At 43.0% G+C, this 19935-nt stretch overlaps 1 protein-coding gene across 2 annotated transcripts in view; it reads left to right on the top strand.

The window, feature by feature from the left end:
• TLE1 (TLE family member 1, transcriptional corepressor) overlaps positions 1-19935 on the top strand; it is an 84355-nt gene that overhangs the window by 47641 nt on the left and 16779 nt on the right. For both annotated transcript variants that reach the window (XM_019736681.2, XM_019736679.2), the window contains exons 9-14: positions 7035-7151; positions 10637-10690; positions 11199-11351; positions 12710-12854; positions 13885-14075; positions 15505-15581. In XM_019736681.2, coding sequence (XP_019592240.1) covers positions 7035-7151; positions 10637-10690; positions 11199-11351; positions 12710-12854; positions 13885-14075; positions 15505-15581 — 737 coding nt within the window. The remainder of the gene's footprint in view (positions 1-7034; positions 7152-10636; positions 10691-11198; positions 11352-12709; positions 12855-13884; positions 14076-15504; positions 15582-19935) is intronic.

The following is a 19935-nucleotide window of genomic DNA, read 5'->3' as shown; positions in this document are numbered from 1 at the left end:
TTTTGACAGAAGTGAAAACTGAAAAAAATAGATCCTCTGGGAAAATTGGTATCACTGTCATGAGAAGGGTGAACCCCTGAAGAAAAGAGAGCCCCACCAGTTTTGAGATTGTTAGGAGTGGTGTGTACCTGTAACCGGCGGAGGATTCTGTCGTAACTCACCAGGTGGATATTGGGGCCTGTGTGTGACTGGAAAAATGTTTAGGTTTTAATCTCACTGTGATTACAGTGAATACAGGGCATCATTACTGTAAAAACAAGCCAAAGAACAAGTAGGGACACACTATTTTCTCCCTCCAAAACCTTTCTATATTTAGTTTGTGTTCTGTAATTAAATAACTTGCTGCCTACCATTTGGAGCAGGTTTTCCTATCTTTTCCTTCTGGCACCATTATCATTTTATCATTCCCTTTGGAACGTAGGAGGCAACAAACTGCGTCTCCCGTCTTTCAGATACAGACAGGTGGATGGATGTAAGAGCCATCAGATACCCAAATAACTGAGTCAGGTCCTGACCCAGTGCTTTCTAGTTTCGGGGCCTTTTTTGCATTAGAAAGTATTTCATCAGGGGCTGGAGAAAGAAGAGGGACAGCAACCCCTAAGTAGCACTTCGAAAACCTGCTTTTAAAAGCAGTTTGAAATACAGGTTTGATTTTTGCTGTGACCAAAGTGTTGATTAGGGGAATAACGGTGTCATGAGGTGTTTAAAAAATTATTTAAAAATAATTGTCAGCTCCAAAGTTTTTGTTTTACCTGGAGAAGGTGGGTAGAGGGCAAGCTGGGGATGTAGAGGGTGGTGCCTCTGACATCTTGTGGTTTAATACAATACCTCTCTCAGCCCAGATATTCACTGGGTCTGTATGCAGTCTCCTAAATGGCTGTGTTCTTTTTGGGAGTCCTCTTGACTGAGTCACCCACTTGCATCCGGCTGCTGAGTTCCTAGATCAAGGTGCAAGAACATGCTGATTCTTTCCCATATTTTGCATTTAAACTGAATGGAAAATAGATGTGTACCCTTCAGCAGACCCGCTTTACGGCCAGGGCTTCTGGGATGTGATGTGGTTGCCAAGTAGACACATTTCTACTTTCACTTTTCACGATTTACAAGTAGGGATTCCATTCGCTTTATGGGTTAAAAAATTCACTTGTGGAAATGTCAGGGAGAACACGTGAATGACCAGTTGGACTGCAGCAAAAAGTACAGTGTGGGGTGATGACTTAATTGGTACCAGGTGTCGGTGGAGAAGGCACACAGATGTGATGGGGTACGTCGTTACCTAATTGTTTTAATGTTCACCAAGAAGTTAATTGTCAGTGTAGAGTGTGCTAGCAAATTAGGTTCCCATTGCCTCAGTGTAACTGAGGATAAATGAGGTGTCATGAGTTTCCAATCTGTACCTCTGACACAAACACTTTTCCTGCGGGGAGGAGGAATGTTCCCTAGGGGAATCAGCATGGCAGCTAAAGAAATCCATTTGAATAATGTGCATTATTTTCGCATTAGGGGAACCTGTCTAGCTTTTGCTGTATCCATGAGTGGTTTTTCCTTTCCGATTTGCTGCTGGTGGCCTCAAGGTTGAGGTTTGGTTGGCAGAAGAGTTGCTTTGAGGTCTCAGAATAGATGAAGGATATATGAAGGCTTTGTAACAAGTGTTCTGGTAGCACTGACAATGTAAAGTTTCATTAAACTTGCTCTTTCATATTTTCTGGAGTTTACCTTCCACAATATCTCAGCATACATGAACTGCTATTACTGTTAAATTGCTGAAGAAAAAGTAAAATTCTATACAGACGGGTTGTATCCATATTGAAGCAGCTGGGACTCTCTACCTTAGTCTTGAGTAGGTGAGCATGAAATAAAAACAACATTGTCTGGAATGGTCACAATAAAGGTAACAGAAAATCCAAATCTTAACATTTCTTTTGTTTCGACTAAGTCCTCTCTAAGATTCAACAGACTCTTCTATTTACATTATAAATTTTTACGTGAGGGAATGGTATAATAGTTGCATTTGGATATTTAGTTTTGCTCTATTTTAAGAGAATGTATTGTCCACTTCTGCCCACTGGGCTCAAACCCTGCCAACGATCTAGTTAACTTGCATCCATTGAAATACAACGGGGAACGTTCCTGGGGAACATGTTTTTATAAAACACGGTTCACCAGTCAAGAAGTTGTGCTCTGGATTTGACCACTCAAGGGGTGCACCCAGTTGTAAGAGTGGAAGTTCTATTTTTTCTTTTCTGAGTAACTATTTTGCTCACTCTCATAAATATTCTTAACTGTCACATCACTGTTTGTGCCAGGAGAGGGGACCCTCAGGAAGCATATATTAGTCATAGCGAACAATTTCCTTGTGGCCAGTGAAGAGGCCCACTGAGATTTTATGTTCTCAAAGAATTCCAGGTTTTCTTAAGAGGGAGAGGTCAGGCCCTTCTTGTGCATGTTTTATCTGTTCTTGCACCTCATCTAGTCATTTCATGTGTAGTTTCTACGTACAATGGAGAGAAAGTCATGCCAGTTCGGCTAATAGGTCTTCTGGGGCCTCTTTCTGTCTTTCATACTGAACATTCCAGGTGTGTGTGTGTGTGTGTGTGTGTGTGTGTGTGTGTGTGTCTTTTTTCTTTAGAGACTGGTCGGATATGCATTTCCCTTTATCGTTTTACTTAGCTGTATGCCCATATGTGCAACATGAAAGGTGCAGAAAATCGTCATGGTTTTAGAATTTTGGTTTGTTGTGAAATCATAATGTGTTTTCACATCTTGATTTGCTCAGATTTAAATATCCCCCATGGGCTGTGTAAAACTCCTATTTTGAATTCTTGTAGAAGACATAAGGTAAATAAGATGATTTTGTTTAGTTCTTAACAAAATTTTAGAACAATGGACAACATATATACCGTCTGGAAATTCCAGCCCTCAGGGCATGTGTAATAGAAGTCGGCCTAATAATTACAGTGTTTGAAAAATTCTGGCAGATATTTAAATTTTACCAGCTGCAAGGTGAAATCAAACATTGAATTGCTTGGCTAGAGTGAGAGTCTGTCAGTCAGCATGGTAACACTAGTTCTCATACTGATCAAGAAAAAAAAAGGATCCACAATTAAATATTTGGCAAATAAATATTTGAAAAATGAATGTCACTTTGTAATTGCTGTTTGGTAGATTAAAATCTTTCAAAATGTGGACTCGAAGAGAGGTCTGTGGTGGTAAATAGGTCTCTGGGATGCTGTCATTGAGGACCTTCACGTGAAACCAGTGCTGTGGGTTCCTGGGCTGCTTTGTTTTCCAATGAGGCCCCTTGTCAGGTGAATCTTGGGTAATAGATGGCAGGACTCATGAGTGGAAAGGCAGGAATTTGCGACGATTTCAGGTCATTTTGAAGTAAGCTGTGAAATGTTCATTTTTAAAATTTTATGTTCATATTTTTGGTCTTGTGGACATACAACTAAGTAAATCAAGGTGTGTGTGTGTGTGTGTGTGCATAAATTGACTTTGAAAATCACGCTTCTGGGAGTGGAGGCACTTTGACTTAATGGGAAGAGCTTCTTGATTTAAGGCAAATCGCCTTCCCTCTCTGGGAATCCTCCCAATAAAATGAGGGGATGAGCAGGATGACACTGTCTTTTAAGGTTGCTTTGGCCTCTTCAAAGCTTGGATTCTAAGTATCTTCTGTGTTTAGAATGCATGACTTTTTTTTCTTTTTTTAATTTATTGGGGTGACAATTGTTAGTAAAATTACATAGATTTCAGGTGTACAATTCTGTATTACATCATCTATAAATCCCATTGTGTGTTCATCACCCAGAGTCAGTTCTCCTTCCATCACCATATATTCGATCCCCCTTACCCTCATCTCCCACCCCCCAACCCCCACACCCTCTGGCAACCACCAAACCATTGTCTGTGTCTATGAGTTTCTGTTTCTCATTTGTTTGTCTTGTTCTTTTGTTGCTTTTGGTTTATATACCACATATCAGTGAAATCACATGGTTCTCTGCTTTTTCTGTCTGACTTATTTCGCTCAGCATTACACTCTCAAGATCCATCCATGTTGTCACAAATGTTCCTATATCATCTTTTCTTACCGCCGAATAGTATTCCATTGTGTATATATACCACAACTTCTTCATGACTTTTTAAATAACTTAAAAGTGAAGCACCCTCAGTTTTATTCTTTTGTCAACGGCCTCTTCTTAAATGTTGATTAAATATTAATGTGAAAAGTGATTCTACCTTATCCTTGTCCAAATCAAACAAATCAAGACAGAGCCCCAAATTTTGAAGGATCCAGGGATATTCAGGCAGTAACCCATGTATAATCTCTTCTTTCTAAAACTATGTATAAAATGGCTCATAATGACCATCAAAATGACTGTATTCCACCCTTGAACCATTAGATAGTACATGAGGAAGAAACAAAGCGTGGCGGAAAAAGACTTACAGTATCATGAGACATCCAGTAATAACCAGTGAAGTCACTCTTGGTTGGGTTTCTGGGGAGCAGATGAAGGAACCATGAAGCTTAGGGTCACCAAGGCAGTAGTGAACCAAATGGTCGTTGCTGGCAGTGAAGTTCATGAGGCTGGAACTATTGGCTTAAATCATGAACAACAATAAAAGCGTCAGAACTGGAAGATGTCGGGGGTGATGACACACAGAAAACTAGGTTTATGGGAACAAGGGTAAAAGGAAGTGGTCCATTTTTTGTGGGCCTGCAGCATAAGCCAGGGACCCGTGGCTCCTGACTGGCTCTCGCGGGCCTTTCCAGCCAACACTCTTTCTACTGCCTTGTTTTGAATCAGTTTTACAGCATCAAAAGTATGATGAGACATTTTGTTTCGTAACTTGTCTAAGTCTGCCATTTAAATGGGGCCAATTTTCAAAGACGCAGGGGTGCTAATTACTAACCCTGTCCAAATTTAGAGGAACTTTTCAGAGCTTTTCAAAAACGCATTCTGATGGCAGGCCTCATTTAAACTGCTGAAGCAGGAATTACAGTAGTAACTTCTAACACGTAGATGGGAGGCGTGAAAGCTTGACTGGTTTACAGGTCCGCCATTTCTATCGTCTGTAACAAAAATTGTATTGTTCCTAACAGTGTGGTTTACTTCTGTGTTTGCAGTACCATTTGACATCATTAAAAAAAATAAGATCATTGGAAAGCTCTTTGAATGGCCGAGTAAGGTTTGGATGTCCAGCGTTAGGTACAGCAGAAGGGCTGTGAAGTGATACTGTGATGAGAGACTTGAAAATTGCCAGTGGACACCAACTCTGTGGTTCTGCTGGGCACGTGGGCAGATGTAAAACTGAGTACAATACAGCCCTGCCCTGAAATGCTTCTGCTCAGAGCCTGGAAGAGGAGACTTTGGGGCTGATGTAGTCTGTAATACAGCTGTATTTGGACACTTTATACTTGAGTGCAAGCTACTGCTCCCCTCCTTGGCTCCGCTTTTCTGAGTGCATGTTAGCACTTCGCAGGACTTTTATTGTCTCAGACAGTGGGGTCTGGGTCTGAGGGGTTAGTTTTTAGCAGCCATTTACCAAGGTAATTAGTTCTGAGATTCAGCCTGTTCACCTTTCAGCCCTCACACTGCTAAAGAAGGTACTCTGAGCTTCTCTGTATCGAATGGCATTGGTCCTTGCTTTTGTTTTTCGGTAAGCCTCCTGGCGTTGATCTAGCTTGAACAATCACGAATGAAAGCTCAGCTTACTTCATAGTCAGCCCCTGAAGTGGGCAAAGGGACTTCAGATTGCCTTCTGGTCCCTAGTTTTGATTTCCTTCTGTGTGTGATTGAGCTGGAAATACTCCTGTGATGGGGTCCACAGTTGTCACTAAGGAGCTTTGAGAGCCAGCCACCTGGCTGATTATTACTGCAGGCTGGTTAGGAATGAAGACCCACAGTGGTTAAAAATGTGCCATAAAAGATTTGCTCCTGGTACATACCATTGCATTAGAGGTGGTCTAATGCAAAGGTTTCCCCCAGACCCTTTTTTTTTAAGTTGTGGCAGAGAAAGGTAACATAATTGTCTCTTGGCCCTAGGCCCCTTCCCTGTTCTCTAACATCTTTCAGGAATGGATTTATCTGGGCTTTGTGAAAGGAGGGTTTTGCACAGCCGTTCAGTGTTGTTCCAGGCAGTAACACATCACTGAACAAATTGCCCCCTTGCATATGCTAATCCCACACTTAAAAGAACTCATTGTAACATGTTCTGACGCCTTAGCCCCCAGGGAGATGGGAATTGAAAGCTGTCAGATCATGTCATGTGACCCCAAAATATCTAAAATGCCTCTTTTCTTTGGGTCAGCAGTTCATACTCAGCACAGGCTAATGAAAGTATCCTGTGTGGTTTGTGGAAAAGATTAGTAGTCCTTGTTCCTGCTTTTGTGTGGGAGCTGGCCTGGCTGTTGAAGATTCACTGACTGGCTGAAATTCCCTCTTTGGGTCTTAAATTTCGGTGCTTTTGGCAAGGAACATCAAATCTTATTTCAACAATAAATTAAAAGAATTCTGAAGGGGTTCCTTCATTGTTGCTGTGGAAAGTGTTGATTTGCTTTGTAGGAAACCCTGCTGTTAATCCCACCTATATTCTCTTTGTGCCTTTTGAGAGGGGCCCACATTGACTGTTGCCATCACAGAATATGTCTAATAGAATAATATCAGGTTTTACTCGGGTCATTCATATTCCTGACCAGGAAGTTGCAGTGGGAAAGAATAAAAGCACACCCACAGATAAACAGCAAGCTCCCGTTTCTCTAACAGTAAACGGAACAGAACATTTTAAGTGAGTTGGGCCTGAAGGATCCACTGGGCTGTGGACAGTTTGAATGCACAGTCATGGTCTCCCTTTTAAGTGCTTAAAGCTCTATAAATGTTTGCCATCCAAGTCTTCAGATGAGACGAATTAGATGGAATGAAAGGCCATGTAGGTATCACCTTTCTAAAACAAGCTATCACATTTCAGGTTGGGTTTTCATGTGTCCAAGGAGACCCGGGAAGAAATCTTGGATTAATTTTTTTTTTGTCTTGCAGAGTAATTCCCTCTTGGTCCCAGATAGTCTAAGAGGCACAGATAAACGCAGAAATGGTCCTGAATTTTCCAATGACATCAAAAAAAGAAAGGTGGATGATAAGGACTCCAGCCACTATGTAAGTAAATAAAGGACTCGAAGTAATAATATTTGTTTGCTTACTTGCTTATTTGCTAAGTGAGTGTACAAGCATACTCTAAGACTTTAGTGCTAATTCCATATCCCTTGAAATAATACTACAAAGAGGATAGATTCGTACATTGCAGGATTTTATCTCCCTCTCGAGCTGTAACTTATACTTCTGCCAGGCTCAGTACTAAATTTTAGACTTTCTGTCTTACAGTGATGCAGGGCTGGCTTCATGGGCATGCAGCCTGAGCCACTGCACAGGACCCTGCGTGCAAAAGAACCTCGTTTTGCCCTTGGTTTTCGTGCTCTTCTCTCAGCCATCTTCAAATTCTCAGTTTTGAACAAGGGCCTGCATTTTCATTTTGTCCTGCTCCTTGCAAATGTGGTAGCCTGTGCTGCTAAAGTAATCAGAGTAAGAGTTTTGGTGTCACAAAATACCTTTTTGGATGCTCTTCTGATATATTCAGTCTCGTACTTGGTGTTAAAGCAGAGTTCACAGCGAGCAGTTTAGTGATGTAAGTCCGTGGTAAAAACGGAAGGAAAAGTGGAGACATCAACTTCAGACCCTGCAGATGAGACCACGTGACCGCTTGATGGACTAAGGACTGCTGACTCAGATCTAGCTGAAACCACATTCACGAGGAGAGCAAACCAAGCCAAATGGCCATTGGCTCTGGTCTTGGGTCATAAATGTTGCAGCTGACAGATAACTTGGAGTTTTCTTGCATGTCTCCAAGTGTCTGTTTCAGGATGGATACATTCTCAGGAACAGTATGAGACGAGAACGCTGAATTAGGCCACTTCACGTTGCTCCTGACGGAAGAAGAGCCTGCCCTTGGCTGGCTGGTGTGCAGGCTATATGGGGGTTTACAAGCTGGGCTTCTCTGCCTCCTGCTGGCTGGCTCAAGGCCGTAGCTAACAATGGGTAATGTTTCCTGAGGAACAACTCAAGTTAGTGCCAAGTACTGGGTGCTTTTAGATGGATTGTTTCTTTTCACTCTTAAAACAACCCTGTCAGTTTGGTACCATCACCTCTATTTTCATAGATAAAGTGAAGCACAGAGCTTGTAAGTGATTTGCGCAAGGTCAGAGTTAGTGGCAGAGCCTAGAGGCAGTCTTAACTCCAGAATCCATGATTTTAAACACTATGCTAAGATTCCCAAACCAAGGGCCTAGGATGGATATTTTGCTAGAGGTCCTTAGAATCAGTGCACACTTTGCATTATGATAATATCTTAAGAACCCAAGGTTTTGGTCCTCCCCAGCCTTTTAGCACATACTGTTTGCCCCTGGCTTTTGCTCAGAATCTGTGTCCAATGCAGGTGCTTTTATATACGGCATCAACTGTTAATGAGCTAGTGAGAAGGCCCATAACAAGCAGGAGTTTGGAAATTTGCCAGTGCCATTCCAAGTTGTTCTGCATGAGGCTCATGTATGTAAGTTATTTAGTAGTGAGTGAGCCATAGTCCACAGCTCTGTGAGACTGTTTGGTAAGGCGTGTACTAGTTTGTCAAGTTGTACAGTTGGCTGGGGTGATGCATTGAGATGATGGTGAAGAATCTGGGGCACAAGCTGCAGAACAGGAACAGTAACTGTACTGTGCAGTTTATATTTGCAGAAGCGTTCAGTACAAGAAGACCGAGCTCTAAATTACAGAATACTTAAGGACTGACGTCACAGTTCCATTGTATTAGGTTGGTGCAAAAGAACTGTGGTTTAACAGGTTAAAAAAATATTGCAAAAACCACATTTGCACCAACCTAATAATAAATTAACTGTCTGCTACTCTTTGTCATTGCAGTTTATATATTATGTTAACCATTTCTATAATTTTTTTCTAACAGGGAAGCCCCTTTAGCTTACATGTTTTCACTTCACCATCCTTGGGTTCTTTATAGCTGAAAGCATTTTTGATTTTCTGTGTGCTTTACTAAGAGAAAGCAAATTTTCTTTAGTGTTCATTTTTTTCTTTTATTACATAAAACTGTTTCTTTCAGTGGACTGTTATTCTGAATTACCCAGGCTTCCTCATTAGTTGTAATTTTATGTTGTTAATAGTGAATTGCATGGTGCCTTTATAACAGCGACTAAAGTATATCTGGTAACACATTGAAGAAAGTAAATTGGGTCTCCCACACATAATGCTCTAGGTATGGTTAGGAAAAAAATTCAAGACACGACTTTCAGGTTGATGGTAACTTTCTGGCCTAGACTTGTGACTCATAGAAGATCAATGTGGGTAATATTTGCACTTGCACTAATATTTCTCAAACATTATTTGTGTATTTTTAGTTGACAGTGACATCAGAGAAAGGACTGTTTAGATCATAAACTACAGACCTACTCCCTTTTGAGAATTAGGACCCATTGCGATATACCGCTTTTTCAATTTGCTCATTGTATTATTACTCTGCACTAAAGGACATTAGTCCTTTTGGCTAAGAAAGTAAGTAGACTTTTTCAGCCTACCCTGAACTTGTTGTAGGAGTGATCACATCAGTAAATTGAACAACAGCTTTTCTGAAGCTTTTCCAAACTCAGTGCAACCTTGGGGTTTCCTCTGATTACCAAATTGTCTGGCTTTTATGAAGAGACAATGAAAACCCTGCTGCAGCAGGAAGCTGGTGCCCTCCAGATATTGCCATCCTGCCTTCCTGCCATCTCTCCAAAATTTTTCCAAGCTGATTGCAAAATGGGTTTATTGTTAACATGAGGTCAGATCTTGGTATGTTATTCCAGCCAGTAACTAACTTAGTTGTTTTCAGTTTTTTGTTTGCTTTATTTCTTTTTTTTTTTTGCAGTAGTCACCCCATGGGAACATGATTTAAGTTTGTCTTTATAATTACATATTGTCTATGAACATTAGATTTGTTGTCTGTCTTCAAGATTATACACATAAAAGCAGTGACATGACACTGTGTTCTGAATTTGAAATCCAATGGGAAAAGCGCTCTGATATAATGCAGATTTGAGATTATAAGGGAGATTCAGCTGTTGCAAACATTTATTGAGCCCTTACTATGTGCCACGCCCTGTACGTGGGCTGTGTTTCCCCGAAAATAAGACCTAACGGGACAATCAGCTCTAATGCGTCTTTTGGAGCAAAAATTAATATAAGACCCGGTCTTATTTTACTATAATGTAAGACCAGGTCTTATATAATATAATAGAAGACTGGGTCTTATATTAATATTTGTTCCAAAAGATGCATTAGAGCTGATTGTCCGGCTAGGTCTTATTTTCCGAGTTACAGCGTATGCTATTACAATAAGAATTTCTGCTCGGGGCTTTGCATAGCCTCAGGTCAGATGAGAAGGGGCCAAAGGGGTATTAAATACCAGTGCTAGCAATCTGCAAGGCAGCCTGTGGGCATATCCTGGGTGTTTTTTCTTAGTCTGTCTGATACCAAGAACTATAGAAATTTAACTGGGCCTCAAACCCTTTAATAAATGGCATTAAAAATTTTTTTTCTAGGACAGTGATGGTGACAAAAGCGATGACAACTTAGTTGTGGATGTGTCTAATGAGGTACCCATTCTTTTTATCAACTTTATTTTCAGAATGACTTGTGAGAGAAAGGAAGCGGAGTCCCAGTGTTTTGGTTTTTTGCAACTTTATACGTTAAGAACTTAATGGTTGTTCATGGATGGAACAATAATGCTCTAACTGACCCAAACTTTCGTTTCATTTAAAAAAAAAAGCTGTGCTTCCTTAATCATTTTGGATTCCTAAGTTGGGTGTCTGGTGCTCATTTCCTTCCCATGCCCTCTGGGCCAAGTACTGCCTCATAAGGAAGGATATGATTGTTCTTAGACGTTTGTTTCTCTATGGTGTCTTCATGGGTGTGTTTGCAAACATCATACTGTTAATTATAACAACATTGTTAGTTAGGGTGCACACCCCCAAGCCCCCTAAATCTAAAGAACTTGCAGTACTTCCTTTAATTTAGAGAATTAGTGTGGAAATAAGAGTGTATAAAGAGAAAGGTCTGTCCATTGTAAGAAAAATCATGAAATCTTTGCTTATGCTTCTTGAGGACCCATCTTCTCCGAGAGCAAGCCCTGCCCATTCACCCAGGGAAAACGGGATCGACAAAAACCGCCTGCTAAAGAAAGATGCTTCAAGCAGCCCAGCGTCCACGGCTTCCTCGGGAAGTTCTACTTCTTTGAAATCCAAAGAAATGAGCTTGGTAGGTAATAACTCTTACTTGCCTATATAGCAGTTTAGTTTTTTTCATGGACCAGAGGACCCTAAAGTATTTGAAATGTGGGGTTTTTACTGAGTGAGAGTTACATTTTTAAGTAGTATTGAAAAGAGACACTCATCTTTCTTCTCTTTGTCCCCATACAGCATTGCTTTCCCCCCCCAATCATCTATTTTGGGCCGTGATTAGAGAGTGATAACAAGCTTCCGTGTCTATTGCCTTCTTCCTTGGAAGATATGTTCCCGGTACACTCTCTCTGAAACTTCCAAGTTAGGAAACAGTTCAAACCTCTTAGGTCCTGAGAAGTCCTCATTATCTTAAGTTGTCCATTTTACCTCATTTTAGCCTGATGCATCCTGTTGGGGCTTGTTGTGATTGGATAGCTGGTCAGAATGGTGATATACGCCGGCAGCACTGGGTGAAGCCGGGACTGGTAGAGGGAGGGGGGTGCCTCAGAATCCATTGGTGTTTGCAGTCATTCAGCAAACACTGTGGAGCGCGTCGTTCCTTAACTCACAATAACTGAGCCATAACAGCCCTGCAGTTAAATCCTTATATGGTGTCCATACTCATCCCATTTCACTGATGAGGAGGAAAGCCTGAGGAACTTCCCAGTTTAGCTGGGGTCTCTCTCTAGCCCATGTTCTTTGCTACTGCACCGTGGCACTGCTCAGACTGTGATTTCAAGGATATGAAAGGTTGAGAGGCAAAAGAAGATGCCCTATCACCCTGTTACTGTCTTGGCTCCTGCACTTGTGGTCCACACTGGTTATATGTGCAAGTGGGCAATGATGCTTAAGTCCCAAGGGCTATTTATTTTAGGCACATCCCTCAAACACAATGATAAGATGAGTCTAGGGCTTTTGCCTCTGAAATGCTGGTATGCTTCTCATAAAATCAGGGACCTCACTATCTCACCATTGGTCTCACTCCCACTGCCAATAAAAGGCAAGATTAGAATAAGGGTCTTCCCTCTGACATTCTTGGTGACCAGGCATTCGTTTCCGAGTGACCAGGAACTTTTCTCTGGATGGTCATCCTTCTAACTTGGCCTAGACCCAAAGCCCACAAGCCTGATGGAAAAATACTTTTTAAAATAAAATCTGCGGAGGAAGAAGTGTGATCATGTTCTGTGTCTCTAGCTCGAGTTTTAATTCTGGCAGGAAGAGGAAAGGTCAACATTTCTCGCTCACAAGTTAATGCTGTCAACATTGTGTGGATTTATGAAAATTGGCTGAGGGAGTAGCGAGAAGGTGCCCAGTGTCCCAGCTGCTGTTGTGATAAATTGTGTAATATGGCTTGGATTAAAAATAATACTCATTTAATTTGTTTAATGATACCAGCATGAAAAAGCCAGCACGCCTGTTCTGAAATCCAGCACACCGACGCCTCGGAGCGACATGCCAACACCGGGCACCAGCGCCACTCCAGGACTCCGTCCAGGCCTCGGCAAGCCTCCAGCCATGGACCCCCTCGTTAACCAAGCGGGTAAAGCATCACCTTTTATTGTGCTTTGTTTTGTTTTTCCTTTCCCAGCATGATGCATCATCTGTTCATGTTGTGACGCCATTTCCCCATTGAACATGAAATGCACTGCCTGCCGCCCTCCTTCCTGTCTCTGAAAAGCCATGATAAGAAACAGATGTTCGTCCTTGAGTTTCAGCACCTACACCCTGTTTGATCTCCGACTGTTTACATTCGGCTTTTCTTTTATTTCCAATTAATCCAAATCCTCGGGACTTCACTGTTGTCTCTGATAATTATTGCAAATGTAAGCTTCTTCCCAAACTATCGGCATGTGTCTGAGTTCGATAATATTGATTGAAATGGCCCGTCTGGCTGGCCCACCAGTGCTTCTTGCTTGCGTTAGTCGGCTGATTTTCTTCTGGTCCATCCCCCAGGAGTCAGGGGTCTTTCCTTCAGTAGAAATTGGGAGTGTTTCACTGAGACTCCAGCTGGTAAATAAACTCTTAACTTTCAACTTAATTTTCCTCACTGGGAAAGGAAAAAAGTAACCTTGGACCCAAAAAGGCACCAGAATATTCTATCTAAACCCGTGCTTTGGTTTACATAAAGCCAGGATCGGGTTTTCATTTGGAATTGGTACCAGGGAATGGAAGGTTCAGACTGAAGGAGAAATCTTTGATTTTACCAAGAAAACCTTCTTTTGAGATTAAGGCAGGTAAACAGGTAGTATCTGTGCCTTGGTTTGCCTTCTGTGAATTGGGTGGAATAATGTCGCTTCATTCCCCCTGATTTCCCAGTGCTACTTAATGTACCAAGGAAGAAATGAGTGGGCAGTACGCCCCTGGGGTCTGTTCTTTCCTAGAGATGAGTTCAGTCCCGGGGAAGGAGGGATCCTGTGATGCATTGTAGGCGGTTACCACCCACGCCCCCTCCGCCCCAGCCTGTACTCTTTCTCCTTCTCCTTAATGGCACTGAAAGGGACCCTGGAATGGCTGGCCAGGCTGGACCAGAGCGGACAGTTGAGTCACGTGCAGCTTGTTCTTCCTTGCAGCGGCAGGCCTTAGGACGCCCCTGGCGGTGCCCGGCCCGTACCCCGCCCCGTTTGGGATGGTGCCCCACGCGGGCATGAACGGCGAGCTGACCAGCCCCGGCGCCGCCTACGCCAGCCTCCACAACATGTCCCCGCAGATGAGCGCGGCTGCCGCCGCCGCTGCTGTGGTGGCCTACGGGCGCTCCCCGATGGTAGGTGGCCACAGTGGATGGGGCTGGCTGGGGTCGCGGTGGGTGCCGCAGAGCTTGGAGGGCCAGGGTGGCAGCCCCCACGCCTTGGAAACAAAGACCCAGTGTCCTGGCAGCGTGTGCCTTCAGCTTGTTCGCCTTCAGCCACATGCCGCTTCATTTAGGGCCAAACGCTTTCCTGTTTTTGTGGATGAAAAAAGGCAGTGTTTAGGAGCTACTTTAGTAGTTCAGGGGACATCTGGTTTTCTCCCACCGAAGTAGATTTTTGGGGGGAAGGCGATGAAATGACTTAAGTAGCTCACAGAAGCCTTTTCATTGGTTTTCTTGTTTTTTTTCCTCTTTCATTCTTAGGAAAAAAAATATTTGAGAAGCCATAATTTTCTCTTTCCGTGCTTATATTATTTTTTAAACCCAACAGCATAGCTCAGGTGTAAATGTGATCTTAGTGCAACAGGCAGAAACACCAAAGGACTGAAACCATGGGACAGGTTCTCTGTCTTCTTGCCCTTCCTTCTGCCACTGTGTAAATGGCCCCATTTTTGATTGGGAAGATTAAAAACTGCACGTGAAGGGTAAAATTGTGCAGTCCTTGATTGCATCAGTAAAAGGGGCTAGATTATAACCCATAGCAGATAAAAGTCCCTGAATCTTTTCTCGTGGCTTTTTGAAATATGACACGTGCATTTCTCTCCTCTCCCCTCTTCAAATAACATTACTCCCAGTAACTTCGAGTGAGAGTCAAGTTTATTGGTTTTTCCCTTAATGTTGCAGTAGTAGGAAAGGCTGTGTGCAGTGGAGGGCAAGATGGTTTAAAGCAAAGTGGCAGCTGAGGGACTAGACACTCATTCAGGTGTACAATATCATGTATGAATCCTTAAGCATTAACTTAGCCCTGTGCTAAGAAACTAGCGGCAATTTTGACTCCTAGTGACTTTTGATAATATCTGGAGACACTTTAGATGATCACAACTGGGGGATGCCATTGGCACTTGAAGGGTAGAGGCCAGGGATGCCGCTAAACATCCTGCCATATCCAGGACAGCCCCCGACAAAGACCAATGTGGCCCAAAATGTTAGCGCCAAGGTTGAGAAATCCTGGCTGCGACAGTGCACTGCCGTGTGTATTTGTTTGGACAAGGCAGAACATCCAAATCCATGGGAAGTACTGACCATGAGAAGCTTGTTCTCGGTGCACAAAGACATCACACTCCATCCCACCTCCCAGAACAAAAATTTTGTCTTGTGGTGTTTAGAGGTGGTTGTATTACTTCTTGCATTATAACACTTCCTTTAGAAAATGCTAGCACGTGGTACTGTTCCTGTTGATGTTGCTTTGAGGAAGCTGTGAGTTTCCAGTGAGAAGTCTTGAAAGACATTCATGAAGTGCCTACCCTGTATATACTGAGTCTGCGATGCCTTATTTTATTTCCAGGTTGGGTTTGATCCTCCCCCTCATATGCGAGTACCTACGATCCCTCCCAACCTGGCAGGAATCCCTGGGGGGAAACCGTAAGTACCTCCAACTCCTTGGTTTTGTTTTCAAGGCTGTTACTTAGTCATGGTTGTGAGCAAACTAGAATTCCAAAGGAAGCGTAGATCTGGGCATTTCCAAGGAGATGTCTAGTGTCTTTTTCTGAGTGTTAACACTTTCTATAAATAGGCACCTTGTAGGTATCATGCCTGTGTCTTCTCACTGTGGGTAATGTCATGTAGTTAGTTATTTCTGGAGAGAAACTGTTGGAGACAGGGTAAGGATGCAAGGACCAAGGGTGGTTGGCGCTCCTCGCTTGACCCTTCTTTAGAAAGCTGCTCTGCTTTGCCACATGTTTAGAGGGGAGCTGCAAGTGATTTTCAGCAGGACTGTGTTATGGGCAGTAAGCTGTCATGAACTCTCAAAATCTCAGAAATTTGAAAGGAAATCTCAGAAGTTTGCATACCCAGCTGAGTGCCACCTTTTCCTTATTTTGGTGGAAACGAGAGTTGTGTAAAGGGTAGGTCCATTGGATGCCAACATCCAAGGTTGACCCCAAGTACAGTTTTGCTCGGTGCCTTACTCCGACAGGTCCAGAATTACAAAAAGCTGTGTGAGGAAGCAAGAAAGTTAGGTTAAAGGGCCAAAGAGCATTCAGAACTTGCAAAACCCTGTTGGTTGTTCCTCCAGAGTCACTTGGAATCACTTACTTTCCATAGTGTTAATAATCAGAAATGTGATGTCAAAGGATTCCTAAAGTCCTCAATTTGTATACAAAGTAAATGGGAACATGTCTTACCTCCCAGCAAACACTCTGCCTGTTCTAAGGGTACAAGACAGCAGAAAGCCGGTTCCAATTTTGTTGATTTTTCTAAATCGAGATACATGTCATAGGCCTTCAGTTTATTTTTGTTACACCCTCGACCTTTGTGCGTTTGTAATGGACACATAAATTAAAGTTGAAAGCAAACATTACTGCTTTATTGCATTATTCTGAGTGGTCCGTTCAACTCTCTGGTCATCCTTGTGGTTTTGATTGGGGACTTGTTTCAAATAAACCACTAGTATGAGGAAAAATGGAATTCTTTATCCCATCCCTCACCGGCTTTTAGGAAAGCAGATTCCCATTGTTCCACTTTTTTTTTTTTTTCATGCATGATAATATCTATTTCATAGTGATTTGACTGCGGATGAAATGAGGCTTTTCTCTACGTTAGGAGTGACTAGAGGTGTTAAGAATGGAAGGTGACATCTGGGCCCAGGGCAGACCAGGACTGGGGAGTGGGGCAGTGTTGCAGATGTGTACTTAGCTGGTAGATTCCTCCCAATTAAATACCCATGAACTCCAGTGTTGTGTGTTTTCTTGGGCATGCCCCCGTGTGTCCAGTCTGGGATGTCCTGGGGCACTTACGGGTTTTTCTTATATGTGGCTGCTGGCAAGGTAGCTGTTATGTTTCCCACTGACTGGTGAGTGGATAAAGAACAAATCAATTCTATTGGGATAGAGGCTATAATTAATAGTAACTGATGAATCTTTGGGGAAATAATAAGCAAATAAAGCCAAGTTCAGCTGACCATTAGGGAAAGCCAGTTTCAAGAGGCAGAAGTATGGGGTGTGCCCAGCCGCCAAGACCCTGCCTTGAAGGTGCTGTGTGCAGCAGATGTGGGGGAAGGTGGGCGGAGCTGTGAACTACAATGCTGGTCTCCAAGGCCGGCATGCGGACCCAGATCCTTGTAACTGTGTTCCTGCCTGTGTGTATGTGTCATGTGTGTCCACACCATGATTAGACACAAAGTTTAAACCTTCAGTGAATGACAGTACTGGTGCCCTGCTTATTAGAGCCAGCTAGTCATGCCCTTGGCTTATGAGCACCTTGTGTTTGTGTTCACAGCCGCGTAAACTAGGATACGAGGTGCCCAGGGACTGTGGCACAGTGGCAAAGGTGTGAGGCTCTCCTGTATGGCAGTGCTTCTCTCCCTTGGCCTCTGGAATAGAGCGGTCATTGCCGTCTAAAACGGTTCATGTATATTTTTTAGGATTCTCTTTCAAGTTTGAGATGAGCACATTATACGAGCAAGATGGAGTTAATGTCAGAGAGGAAAATGAATTGTCACCAGGGCCTGGGCTACACAGTCTTACTCCCCATATTAATTCATTAATTAGTAACTCTTCTTATTATTTAGTGAAGTAATACTGCCTGAGGCAGTGCTTCTCAACCCATCTGTGATGACAGACCAGTTTTTTCCCAGTATGACAAAGATTGATGCACTTGTTACATAATAACACAGATGAATAGGAGGGAAAAGATGCAAAATATCCCAATTTTTTAGTGTAAGAATCATGAACTGACTTAAGTTGCTGTATAAATGCTTCTCAACTAGTGGACAATAGCAAACATTTGCACGCCACACTGAACAGCACTGGTCTGAGACACTTAAGAGAGATGGTGAGAAACCACTATGTCCAGGATTGGGTGAAGGTGGTTTTGCAAGTGTCGTTCTCTGAGATGCCAATTGAAATAATATTTATTTGGGTGGCTATTCATGGATGTTTGAGCAAGAGCTGTGTGTCAGGCTTGTGCTAGGTGCTGGGCATGCTCCAGGAAGGAGAAAGTTCGCCTTCCCTGCCTGAAGGGGGTGGGGGCTACTCATATGGTGGAGAAACATTGAAGGAACAATGAATACTTGAGTTAGTCTGTAATCAGTGATAAGTGCTGTGAAGACAGAGAGTGGGTTGTAGGCAAACATGTAAAGAAGGACCAGAATTAGGAAGGGCAGGGCTTAGGGTGAGGCAGATACACTGGAAGCTGACTCCTGTGTGGGAAGTAATAAGCCCGCGGGGAAGAGGGGGCAGAGAGGACAGCGTTATTGGGGACAGTGTGAGAAGGCTCCCAGCAGGGAACTTGAAGGATTCATGTGCACATGGATGAGTGCCTCCTAAAAATGGTGCAGCCAGAAGAGTTCAGTTGGGGCTGGCGAGACCTGGAAATGCCTCTAGTGTAAACGCTCCTCTGTGGCTCACGCCTTCTACCATAGCCCCACCAGCGGCTGTGTGCTTCTGACCGGGCGCGTCTGGTGATGGCTGGCTTGCTGCTGCTGGAGTGTTCTATTTTCTCTGGCCGTAGGAAAACTCTTCCAGTCCTTGAGCTGAGCTCTGCCTCCCTGGAACTTTTACCCATCAATTCTGGTTCTTTCCTATCCCCTGAGACCACACAGTGTGCCGCTTTCATTATCACCCTCATGACAGCTCTTTAGATATATTTGGAGACCACCATCTCACCACGAGGCATCTCTTCTGCCTGAGTATGTCCACTGCTTTAGCCCTGTCTTGTGGGATATGATTTCAGGTTCCCACATCATCTGCTCACTAAAATCTAGTCAGCTCCCTCCTGCTCTCTCTTCCACAGATTTCACTGAGACTTGCTGCATAGGCGTGGGGGACCCTATTGGGAGCTCATAGCCTAGTGATGGAGACAGCATTAATCAAATCACAAAAATAAATGCATAATTATAATTGAGATAAGAGCTATGATAGAAAGGAACACTCTTCTATGAAAGCCTGTGACAGGCTGATCTCATCTGGGAGGATCAAGGAAGGATTCTTAGAAGTGTTTTCTGAGCTATATTAACCCTGTAGGGAGGGGCAGAGCATAAAACTCTAGGTGGAGGAACCAGCATATGCAAAGGCCCTGTGGCCTATCAAAATGGACTAGAGCAATACGACTCTGTACTTGTTTTTGGTGGTAAAGTCATCTAAGGTCTCAGTGGGGTTTCCCAATTAATCTGGTCATTTCTCTCTCTCCCCAATCAGACTCTCCTAACTTCTCTATCTTTGATAAAGGCATAGTCTCCATTCTGTCTGACATCTGGGTCCAAACTTTAGCCTTTACATTCTTCCTTGTTTAACTCCCATTTTTACCCAGTCTTTTTATTTGTTAAAATCCTCACTTGTTTCTATCCACATTTGCGATAAGATCCTAGACAAGCTTTTCCCTTTCTACAGTGTTTATCTGATCTGATCCATTTCTTACTAGGAGGTCTTCAAAAGTTGCATATAAGCTCTTGATGGTGGCATTTAAGGTTCCTCTGGTAATATCACCCCAGCTGCTTTTCCAGCCTCATGTCCTCTGTTTTCTGCACCTTGTGCTCTGGCCAAATGGGATAACCCCTTATTCCTTGACGATGCCTCCTTATACCTAGAGCAATGTGCCTTCTCACCAGTCTTTTCCCTCTTCCTGTGGAAATATTTTCTGTTCAAAGACTACTTCAGTTGCTGTCTTCTTCATGAAGCCTTTGCCGACACCTTCCCATATATGAACTCTCTCCAGTAGCACCTTGTAACATCGTGTGACACTTTTTCACACTTTGGCCTCGAGTTACATTCATGTCTAT

This window comes from Rhinolophus sinicus, linkage group LG04, assembly GCF_036562045.2.
Source record: "Rhinolophus sinicus isolate RSC01 linkage group LG04, ASM3656204v1, whole genome shotgun sequence".
Taxonomy (NCBI): domain Eukaryota; kingdom Metazoa; phylum Chordata; class Mammalia; order Chiroptera; family Rhinolophidae; genus Rhinolophus; species Rhinolophus sinicus.
The sequence above is the reverse complement of the archived record's forward strand: the minus strand, read 5'-3'. Positions and strand labels throughout refer to the sequence as shown.